The sequence below is a fragment of the Armigeres subalbatus genome, chromosome 3 (assembly GCF_024139115.2).
Source record: "Armigeres subalbatus isolate Guangzhou_Male chromosome 3, GZ_Asu_2, whole genome shotgun sequence".
NCBI classification, from domain to species: domain Eukaryota; kingdom Metazoa; phylum Arthropoda; class Insecta; order Diptera; family Culicidae; genus Armigeres; species Armigeres subalbatus.
This window is the reverse complement of record NC_085141.1, coordinates 398,399,463-398,411,836: the sequence shown is the minus strand read 5'-3', so window position 1 is coordinate 398,411,836 and position 12,374 is coordinate 398,399,463. Positions and strand designations below refer to the sequence as shown.

Here is a 12,374-nt window from a genome sequence, read left to right as displayed (position 1 = left end):
CTAAAAACAAAATGGAAGGACAAAAGTCCAAGTGAGGAGAGATGATTGATTTGTACAATTGTATTTTACTAGCTGTATTTAATTCGTTTTTCAGTCGACATAGGATTCCATACTTCTTGCCTATTTTCTTGATGACATTGATATGGAAATGCTAATATCATCTTCCAAACTTGGACGTACATGTTCATGATAGCATTAGAGGCGAAAGTATAGAATTGATAGTTCCGTTAGGATACGGCAGGCATGAAGGATGTTTTTATAGAAGTCGATTTGAAAGCGAGCGGAGGGCAATATTTGTGATGGCACATATCACACGACCTTCCTTCTGCCAAGCTCCCGTATGAAGGGGGAGGGAAGAATATCAGTGTGGAAGCTGATATATCTCCACTGGCAAAAGGAAGGTGGTTTGACTTGCTCATATGCAATCGCGTGCGAAAGGATTTGCTATCGACGAGTACTGTCTCCAAATTTCTAATATGACATCAGCATTTAGTCGAATAGGATTTTTTTTGCACAGTTCTGTTTTCTCATTGCGTCTCATTGCGTGATGACATTGTCAATATGTTTGTCAAATTTCAATTTATCATCAATAATCACGCCAAGATATTTAATTTCCCGTACGCGATCAAGTGTCTCGTCATCAATTTTCACAGAGACAATATCAATTGAACGATTTTGCGAAATAACCATATACTTTGTTTTACTTATATTCAATATTAACTGTTTGTACTTCAACCATCTACTTAAAGAATGCAAATCTTCATTCAAGTGTTCAATCGCTTCCTCCAGATTTTGAGCTGCAATGAATATTACAGTATCATCAGCAAACAAATTAATATCACAATAACGTAAGACCCGTCGCATGTCATTAATGTACATAATGAATAAAAAGGGGCCCTAATAAACTTCCCTGTGGTACACCAAGGTCATTCTCCACGGGACACGACACATAATCATTGAAAGCAGTCCGTTGGGATCTGTCAGACAAATAGCTTTCAAACCATTTGTATGCAGAACCCGAAATTCCAAAACGCTTCACAGTTTTCAACAATAAGGGCCGAGAAATTGTCTCAAAAGCGCGTTTGAGATCCAAAAACACAGCTAGAATAGTATCTTTACGCTCCATATTTTCTTTCCATTTAGATAATACCAAGTTCAATGCAGTTTCACATGAATGACTTTCCCTGTAACCAGATTGTTCCGGTATTAACAAGTTATTACTATTTAAATATGTAATTAGCTGGCCTTTAACTACAAGTTCTAAAATTTTCTCTAATGTGTGCAACATGTTGATGGGACGAAACTCTTCGGCTTTTGATGCAGTTAGTGATTGGAAATACGCATTATAGAAAATAAATCAATTCTCTCAGGACCATCATACAAAGGAAGAATGAACCGGGACGAATTTTGTTCAAAGTGCAATAACAATCGCTGGGCGACTGTTGCTTTTGGCAGCAATAAAGGCTCCCCCAGACCTAAGCGATTTCATCGCCGCGACGGCGACAACTAGTCGCCGCGATTCTATCGTTTGGTCGCTGCAAGCAATTTGGTATTTACGCTTCCATATTACCGACGACAGAATCGCTGTCGCCAAGCGATAGAATCGCGTCGCGACTGTCGCATCGCGTGTGTTTGGGGGAACCTTAACAAGTGCGCTTCGGAAGGAGACGCAGCAAAAATATATTCGCATGTAGGTATGGCGTCAGTAGCAGCCTAGTAAAATTTTCTCTCAAAATTCTAATTTTTGATGATGATATGGAAATGCTAATATCATCTTCCAAACTTGGACGTACATGTTCATGATAGAATTAGAGGCGAAAGTATAGAATTGATAGTTCCGTTAGGATACGGCAGGCATGAAGATTGTTTTTATAGTAGTCGATTTGAAAGGGAGCGGAGGGCAATATTTGTGATGGCACATATCACACGACCTTCCTTCTGCCAAGCTCCCGTATGAAGGAGCAGGGAAGAATATCATTGTGGAAGCTGATATATCTCCACTGGCAAAAGGAAGGTGGTTTGATTTGCTCATATGCCATCGCGTGCGGAAGGATTTTCTATCGACGAGTACTGTCTCCAACCTAAATTGCCGTCGGTACACGCTAAACATATACTACTTAAAATTGAGTCAAATCCAAAAAATTTTTTATAGGGACTGCTAAAATTTTCATAAGAGATACTACTTCAATAAATGTGATCGCGCTCAAACTAGGGACCTGTTTGCTGTTAAATTCACTCAGATAAATAAGCACATTTGTTTATCACAAATCGTTCCAATAAATGAATTACCATTCTATTGAAGTGATATCTTTTACTCGAATTTCGAGTAGTCGTAGTTTATTGTAAGCGTGGAACAGAGCTACGAGCACGCGACAGAGGGATACGCTGCAAACAATGGTTCGCATGCATGACAACAGTTAAGTTGAGTGAAATTTTGTTTCAAGATTCCTATTTTGGTTTTGTTGCTGTTTGTTGTAGAAAATAATCGGTTGTAAAGACCATATTTCAATAAAAAAACTCAAAGGGCCAGCCCAATTGGGTGGTACGCAAAGGAGGCGTAGGACTACGTAGCTATACGAAATGGATGGTATTTGTGATAATAATTTGAGTCTCTTTATTAACATTGAGCAAACTGCTCGAAGGTCAACTGAATCAAGAAGGCGAATAGTTGCTCCCAGTTAAATGGACTTTGAGTCTCTAACCATGGAATTAACATGACTCATCGGTCGTATCGCCGCTGAAGCCACTCGACTGACTTTCAGTGGAGGATATCACAATCCTAGAAGAAATCATCCTCAAAAATGTCCGAAAATAAAGGAGCAATAAGCAGAATCAAAAGTGGCATGAAACCAAACGCAAATATATTGGTTTTCTCCCGCGTTGGGAACGTACGTGGCAAAGTGAGGAGAACTTCAAGAATTAATTACACATAGTTCTTTTCAGGACTTAAACTATTTATCCAAGACAAGGTATTGGCGTCTTCATCGATTTGGCCGTCATCGGCGGAAAGTGAAATTTATTGGCAAGATTATTTGATTTTGTTTCTGTTAGTCGTTGGAATTGAAATCATTTTTTTCCGAGCCAATATTTTATACAAAAGAAGGTCAATTCGAGATAAATTTTCTTCACAGTGCAAAATTTAATCGTTTTGCGACGGCAGAAAGCTACTCTTCGGTAGCAGAATTACAAGCGCTCGATGGAAGGGATGATGCAATAAATTTGTTTGAATGGATGGAATCACTCACAGAACCAGAACCAATTTTCTTTTCCCAATGCGCCTCTCCAATAACTAAGTGCATCCAAATGCTTTTCGGAATCTTGCGTTGAAGTTGTCCGACAGCCACTCGATGATTTTTCGCTAAGCCTCCACCATGTGAAATAAATTTTCAATATTGCCACTGGTGCTACCCACGCCTTCGTGCTGCTGTGTCCGCTCCGCTGCATCAAATTTGGTAGAACCGCTCTTTACGGAATCCCGATAAAAATGGCTCGCGCGCGCCGGAAAGCAACAGGGATTCCGCAGACAACAGACCGTTTGGAGAATGACAAATTCAAAGAATCTTATGAAATTTTCTCGCAAGATTCTGAATTTGGTTATGTGCTGTTAGTTATCTAAGATGTGTATTGTTGCGAATAATAACAACAAAAATTTGACTCAAGACGAAGTTTCTTCATAATACAAAACTTGGCATCTGTCTGTCCGAGCGACGTTCGCCGATGGCTGGTTGCTGTCGATAGTTTCCACTAAGACGGCATCTTCATCGATTTTATATAAAAGCCACCACTTCATACAAAATAAAGTTGATCCGACTATCGTTGCGTTGCGTTGCGTTGCGTTGTAACGGAGTATTTCGTAGATTGCATACTGATAATTGTCATGTATATTCTTTACCTTTCTTACCCCAATTGCTTATGGATTTCCATTTGGGATTCAATGGAAATCCAATTGGGGTCCAAAATGATAAAACATGAAAGCTATCATTGCCGGCCACGCCCATCTTCTCCGTTACTAGGAAAGGGAAGGAAATGATGATATGACATCTACTTAACGAGAGGCCAGCGACTCACCGACGCCCTCATAGATGTCAAGGAATTGGATGGTGGGTAGGGTATGTGGTTTAGGAGTATCATTATAAGCAAATGATAGAAAATTTGTGGAAATACGTTGGGAGTGACTTTGCTAAGAAATTTATGTCACTCCATTATCCTTGCCGATGATTTTCCTCGGATGGGGCGAAGGTATTAGCCTTGCCCTGGCTAATAGCCTAGGTTTAAGCGCCTTTGCTCGCTCTCTGAAACGAAAAAAGAGCAAAAAGAAATTAAATTAAATTCCCCTTCCCCCCTGATATGATGCGTACGAACTATCTGCTTACTGAGCAGAAACACGACAAAACAGGCACTGATTTTTTTTCATTTCGACCGCACAAATCAACAAAATCGGCCCGCGCGAACTATTTGCTTACTCAAAACGAATATGCCAACATAACTGAAGATTTACTCGTATTACTATTTTACGTAATTGAGCCTCCTTACATTGGATTTAATTAATATTCAAATATTTATTGAGAAATTGGCTCTTGTAGGGGTTAATCTGATATTAAACCGATTCAAACTGATTTTTTGGCACTACATTTTTCAATTCCATTTCTCTGGAATACCAATATATTTCATTTAGTCGACATCTCCTGTTGGATTACAAGAAACAAGAAACATCTTCTGTTGGAAAACAAGAAAAAATACTGTTTGGATAACACATAAAATATGTGAATTTCTTAGGTAAATCTTTTATATGGTACAATGTGTGTATAATTATGCATATGAATGTTCACATTCAAAATAAACTGGTTTCGAAAAAGGCTCCCGAAACAGGTATTTTGTTCCAATACGTAGTGTAATCACGCTTGAAAAGATTATTTTGCAAATCTGTAAATTATTGAAGATGACTACTAGCTACTTAGCTTGAATTCTGTGTTGATGTACCGTTCCTTCTAGTCTGATAGATTCCGCTTTCAGTCTGTTAGATTTCTTCAGCAATATCCATGCAGTCAAATAGTAAGAATTTTAAGGATCGAAATCATCCAAACTATTTGGCACTATCGATCTTTTCACCGCCACTTTTAAGAATCGGCACTTAATGTAAAGTCACTATATATTCCGGTCAAATTCAGGTTATCAAGTTCAGACACGCATTGAAAAAAATATAGTTTAAAGAAAACGTCACGCGTAGAAAAAGTGATCCAAACTCCACCGCTGCTTGCTGCGATCGTCACTTTATAATTCAAAATAAAGTTGATCCGACTATCCCAAATAAACTTTCTTTCTGCAAAACTCAATCGTAACTAGCGAATTTGAGATCGCGTTGGAGGTAGATGATGCAATAAATTTGAATAGATGGAATCACTAACAGAAACCAGGCTTCCACGCCAAACGCCGATGCCACCGAAATAGTCCATTTTCGCAATCCAACATTTCTTTTCAGAAAATGCTGGTCCTGAGAAGAACCAATTTTCTTTCCCCATGCGCCGTTCCTACAACTAACTAACACCACAATGTGTAATAAATTTTCAGTTTCAGATCGCAACAGTGCTATTTTCACTTGTCATAAGACGAGTTTGTACAATCCCATTTAATTCCACCACTTAATTGTACCTTGACAGATACGTATTTCAACCTCAACAGTAAGGTCGTCTTCAGTGTCTCGTACATGACTCGACTCGAGAAGTCGAGTCAAGTACGAGACACTGAAGACGACCTTACAGTTGAGGTCGAAATACGTATTTGCAAAGGTACAATTAAGTAATGGAATTAAATGGGATTGTACAAACTCGTTTTATGACAAATGAAGACATTCCACTAGAAAGCTCAAAATAATTTTCTTAACAAAAAGTGCTATTTTTATAGTCAACGCTTTCTTCATATGAAATGCTGGTTCGTTGAGGTTGAGTGATTTGCAGCAACACACCGAGGACCACTACCAATGCAATGGATTTCTGTTGAAAATAGTACCAGCGCCTCCATGATGCTGTGTCCGCTCCGTTGCGATCGCTTCGATGCGTCCGCTCTGCGTGAAATCTTGTTCAAACTGAGGACTAGATCCAAACTGGCAAATGATTGATTTTTGATGTCTGTGCTAGTGATGCATGTACGTGATTGGTTGTTTCACCTTTTTCTAAACTTTTTATCAATCATCGATCCTAAAAAGTTACAAATCAGTATTTTCATATGAATACAAAGAAGCGTTGACTCATCCTTGATCGAATGGTCCAAATAAAATGAAAATCCATCGAGAAACGGCTGAGATATTAAAGTTACAAGTCTATCATATTTTCGTGACGGTACCCGAATTTCAAAATCGTAAAGTGTACCCCAATATAGAAACGACAGACGTAGTCCTACATCAAAAATGCGGCTCCTTTCAAGAGGCTCGGAAGCCTCCTTTCAAGAGGCTCGGAAGCCTCCTTTCAAGAGGCTCGGAAGCCTCCTTTCAAGAGGCTCGGAAGCCTCCTTTCAAGAGGCTCGGAAGCCTCCTTTCAAGAGGCTCGGAAGGCTCCTTTCAAGAGGCTCGGAAGGCTCCTTTCAAGAGGCTCGGAAGCCTCCTTTCAAGAGGCTCGGAAGCCTCCTTTCAAGAGGCTCGGAAGCCTCCTTTCAAGAGGCTCGGAAGCCTCCTTTCAAGAGGCTCGGAAGCCTCCTTTCAAGAGGCTCGGAAGCCTCCTTTCAAGAGGCTCGGAAGCCTCCTTTCAAGAGGCTCGGAAGCCTCCAAAAGTCCTCTAAGTAGGAAGCATGATGTTTGCTTTTAATTTGATTTGGAAAGTTTGATGGAATAATGAAATTTTTAGATAACTTTCTGGAGAGCCTTATATCCCTTTAGCTTTCAGGCCCATTATTCATATCATCGGGGCTCTATCAAATCGCACCGAGTGAACTTAATTCTTTGATTAAAAAGACACCATAATAACGATTATGAAAAAACATAACAAGCGACCTTTCGACTGATATTTTATTCATACAAGGAAAACGGAGATCATTTTCTAGTAGTTCAAACTTACATTTGTTTACAATGTTGTGATAACTCATACGTGAATATGTACATTATGTGGAGATATTGATTTGAAAAATGTATTGCGGGTAACCACTTTCCCTTCGATGGGACTCGAACCCACGACCCTCAGTACGCTAGACTGGTGCTTTAACCAACTAAGCTACGAAGGACCTCCTACGGAAGCCTCCTTTCAAGAGGCGCGGAAGCCTCCGCAACCTAGTGGCTACTGAATGAGCTCGGGATTCCCAAATTGGACGCATAGTCAAATCACTCGCAATCCATTTGTCAAGCCAACACTTTCACATGTGTATAGTACACGTTCACATTAGAGGAGCGTGAGCATTTGGAATGTCTGGCGCCCACACATTCTTCATCAGCAACTGTACTGATCAAGTGAGGTAGTGTGAGCTATTTGCCAGTCGGTCGTCAAGCTCAGACCCGATAACATTGCGTAGGCAAGAGCACGAAACTCAGGTTCAGTTCAATCAAAGTTAATTGCCAATATTCCGGGGATTACCTCCAATACATTTTTTAAATCAATATCTTCCACGTAATGTACATATGTAATACATACATTCACATATCAGTTTCCAAAACATTGTAAATTTATATCCAAGTCGGGTGTTTTAACTTACGCCCTTGTCAGAAGTTATGCTAGAGTCGAAACGGCAAACCAATGATGCAAATTATGTTTTTTGATCAAAAAATTAAATTAAACATGAAGATACATTAAACTTATCTGCAATTTAATTTAAACAAACAATTAAATTTTGAAAGACGCATTGAAGTTACATGGTAAAAAATATGCAACTTAATGATTTTGTTTCGTGTTTGCAACATGAAGTGCAGTGTTTTTTGTTTGTTTGTTTCGAAATGTCAAACACGTACTGCATTGCAATTTTAATGAAACATTGATCACAATTCGAACGTTTTTGACATATCGATGCAATTTTTTCGTGCTTTGATGTTTTTCCAATGCCTTTAATGAAACTGAATAGAAACAAGGTGCTTTTAGGAAGGTGTTGCTTGTGCTACTTGGGTTCAGTCGCTCTAGGTCGTACTGCGGCGGTCGTCGGTACCGAACATTGTTGATGACGGATAGTTTTGGGCGCAGTTTAACCATCACCAGATAGTGGTCAGAGTCGATGTTAGCGCCACGATATGTCCTGACGTCGATAACGTCGGAGAAGTGCCGTCCATCAATCAGAACCTGATCGATTTGTGATTCTGTCTGCAGTGGTGGCCTCCAGGTGTACCGATACGGAAGGCTGTGTTGGAAGTAGGTGCTGCGAATGGCCATATTCTTGGAGGCGGCGAAATCAATTAGCCGTAGGCTGTTTTCGTTCGTCAGCCGGTGAGCGCTGAACTTTCCAATAGTCGGTCTCAACTCCTCCTCTTGGCCAACCTGAGCGTTCAAATCTCCTATGATGATTTTGACGTCGTGGCTTGGGCAGCTGTCGTACTCACGTTCCATCTGCGCGTGGAATGCGTCCTTATCATCATCAGTGCTTCCGGAGTGTGGGCTATGGACGTTGATTATACTGAAGTTGAAGAACCGGCCCTTGATCCTCAACCTGCACATTCTCTCATTGATCGGCCACCACCCGATCACGTGCCTTTGCATATCGCCCATCACTATGAAAGCTGTTCCCAGCTCGTGTGTGTTGCCGCAGCTCTGGTAGATGGTATGATTACCTCTAAACGTTCGCACCATTGATGGCTTCCAACAAACCTCCTGCAGCGCTACGATGCCGAGTCCACGGTCCTTGAGCTCATCGGCGAGTATGCGTGTGCTCCCGATGAAGTTGAGAGATTTGCAGTAACAACATCATGGAAGCCTTGATTGATTCGGTAGATCATTTGATTCAAACTTCAGGAAGATTTGGAGACCTTACTACATCTCATATGTCTGGATTTGAGACGCAAGTGAAAGACAAATACTTGGAGGACATAATTGGGTGGTTAACGTGGCTAGTAGAGTGGGGCGCAGTTGTATGGAAAAAACGCAAACTTCGTCCGATTAAGTGAGATCAAGGTTTTTCTGAATCGTTTTGACACCCCAATCAACTGTGCAAAATATGGGCTCGATTGGTTGCAACCTTGCATGCCGCATCGCGTTTTAAATTTACATGGAGATTAGTATGGGAAAACGTACTTTTTTACATTTTTGCTCTTAGCGACTTCAATTTATTATCAATCACGTGACTTAATACGTTAGCATATAGTCTGGAAGATGCCGAAAGACTTTGCCGGAGAAGGTACGTAGCTGGAAGGTCTACAAAAAATGTTATTACGTTTCGAAAATTGATTGTTCAAACCATATGCAAGAAATCAATGTTTCTGCCAGCACTACCGGACAACCTATGGTTATCGAAGGGCAAAACCCATCTTCCTTCTTATCTTTTTTTTTTCTTTGTGAAATAATTCCGGATAGCTCCCATTAGCTCTAAAGCCATATAAGATCAATTATTTTGAAAAAAAAACTCTCAGTTAAATTATTGGTCTACGTAGTACGGCAGTGCTGGCAGAATAAACGATTTTTTGCACATGGTTTGAACACCCAATGTTCAAAGCGTTATAACTTTTTTCGTGGACGTTCCAGCAACGTGCCTTCTTCAGCAAAGTTTTTCGGCATCCTTTGGGTTCTACTTTAACGCAATGTGCCACTTGGTTTACGATAAACTGAAACCTCTAGCGGTAAAAATGCAAAAATATACGTTCTCCCATACTAATTTCCATACAAACTACAAACGCGATGCGGAAAGCGAGGAAGCAACCAATCGGTCCCAAGTTCTGCACAGTTGTTCAGGACCCAGAATGGCTTCGAAAAACCATTGATTTGAAAACATGACCATGACGACCCACTCTAGTGGCTAGAGACATCAAGGAAGACTTGGTTGATTTGGTAGTTCATTTGATTCAAACTCCAGAACAATTTGGATATCTTAGAACAACTCATGTGCCTACATTTGAGACGCAAGTGAATGACAAATAATCATAGGACATATTTGGGTAGAAACCGCGGCTGAGGAGACTTGGGAGTTGGGTGACCTGGAAAGAAACGGCTGCTTAAGGAATATTGAGTTTGGAAACGTGTTCGAAATGTTGAATGCATTTAAATCAACACACGTATGGTATACCAGCCTAAATATCTGTTATCTGTGGTTTAATAGATCATATAGGGCATGAGTCATTTTTGAAAAGAGATAAAAGCTCTTCGGTTACGCGCGTTGACCTAAAGACTGCAGGGAATTCTTGGATGACCTGGAACGGAATTTGGTTTAATATATCAAATAGGGCATGAACCATTTTTAAAAAGACAGCTCGTTCGTTACGCTTGTAGACCTTAGGTCTTTGGTTGCGCGTGTAGAAATTTGAGGACCTGGAATGGAACAATTATTGAAGGCAAATGATGAATATACATCTACTTTGTTCTTTGGGTTCATAAGACTGCCTTCTCATAGGCTTACTTTTGGATGTCAATAATGTTTCAAATTCTGTTTTACGTTACGTGCCGTAAAAAGGGGGCCGTAAAACGAAGTGACGCATAAAAAACTGCCGGGAAAAGTGGGTTGAGTGTATTATGAACTCGCATTGAAGATTGTTCTTAAAACTGCAGGCTGGCATACCTCAACCTCACGCAAATCCAAATTCTCAAAACTCATGTATGATTCAATTCAAAAGTGAGTTAAAACCCCCACCAGACTAATCGAACAAGCATCCGTTCTGAGTCAACGCCTAATGACTACGCTTGAATCGAAATTAAAAATCCCATGAATGTTTGAATGCAACTCTAACCTTGCATCGTCGTCATCAACTACCATCGATTAATTTGCTTCCAAATGCCTTCTGCAGCGACACTGCATTGGCATCATCATCGCGTATCCATGGAGTTATTAATTTTTCAGCCACATCACCGCACATTATTGATAGGAAATTCTACACTCGTGGACTTCTTCTGAATAACCGATGAAAAATCACTGCTGGGAACTCACTGTTTATCGATATAAGATGGATGTAATTAATGACGATGATGAGTTTCTTTTATGATCACCAACGGATGCCAGCCCTCCTGAAATTTGTTGAAACTCTATAAACGAACTTTGGCTGGCACCGTTTGTACAAACACCCCCTCTGGCATAGCGTTCAATTATGTCGTCGCAATTTCAAGCTTCTCCACCAATTATAATGAGCGGATAGATCTAGTAATAAATTTAACGAGTGTTATTTGATAGGGACCTGATAAGTTGTTAAATCTTCATGTTTGGAACGCCCCTGCGGAAGGTATAATTAAAAGCCGAAAAATAACCGACAAATTATGATCGAATTATTGGCGCAAAGTCATCCAACCGAATCATCGTAAAACTTATCACCCCAAATAGCCTCCCACGTCAGACGGGTACTAAATCTCACGCATTTGCATACCTATTACCTGGCCAGGGCAGCGTGCTTCGAACTTATCAGGGTCGTATTTTTCTGCGAGGGGAAAAGTGTCGCGATTTGCACCCTCGTAAAATTTTACGACCCTCGACCTTCCGGGCTTCATTATCATCATAATTCTGACCGGGTGCGCAATTTGCGGAACGAACGATGCTTCTCCACTCTCGGTTACTGGATGACAATGACCCTGAGATCGGATTTGCTTACGGTGAATTACCGACTGACTTCGAGCGAGATTGCCAGCTTTGTGCAGTGCAACCTTGCACCACTTATCAGCAGCCATTGCGTATGCATTTCAATGGGTAATTTAGCAATTAATTTGGATTAGTGCTCACGGTGAGTGAATGTGAAATCAATTGACAAAGCAGTTGCATATCTGGAGCGTTCGACTTTGAAATCGACCTCCTCAAGACTGAACTGTTCGCAACTTATTCACAGGCGTAACAAATGGGAGATTATCCTTTTCATTGAAACCGATCCGAACGAATAATCTCCACAATAACCGCCGATGATTGATTTATTTTGACAGATCGTATAAGCGAAACCACTTATTCAATTTCGCGCGGTTCGGTCAATTTTCTGCTATCGATCAATTTCTTGCCGTGAGGCGATTGCATTCGTTTTTGCACCCTGTTTTTTTTTCGCGATGTCTAGTTGCGTTAGTAGACTTTGACTAAGGTTCGGCAACGATCGAAAACAAGAATAAGGCGAAAACATTTGACCATTATATTGGAAGTGCTGCTCGTACGTTGCTTTCTTCAATGATTAGGAGCGCTTTCGTTAGGAACCGGCGGCGGTGCGCCAGTGATGATAGAAAACCAGATCGCCACAGATGTCGGGATCGGTTTCAGTGGCAACGTCGGGTTCATAGCTTTCAATTATTAATAATTTTTCA

The 12,374-nt window shown here is 40.6% G+C and overlaps 1 protein-coding gene across 1 annotated transcript in view; it reads right to left on the bottom strand.

The window, feature by feature from the left end:
• LOC134223010 (uncharacterized) overlaps nucleotides 1-11,762 on the bottom strand; it is a 33,111-nt gene extending 21,349 nt beyond the window's left edge. Inside the window, exon 1 of the mRNA XM_062702148.1 lies at nucleotides 11,697-11,762. Within this exon, the coding sequence (XP_062558132.1) occupies nucleotides 11,697-11,762 (66 nt within the window). The remainder of the gene's footprint in view (nucleotides 1-11,696) is intronic.
• Between the last annotated feature and the right edge of the window lie 612 nt (nucleotides 11,763-12,374).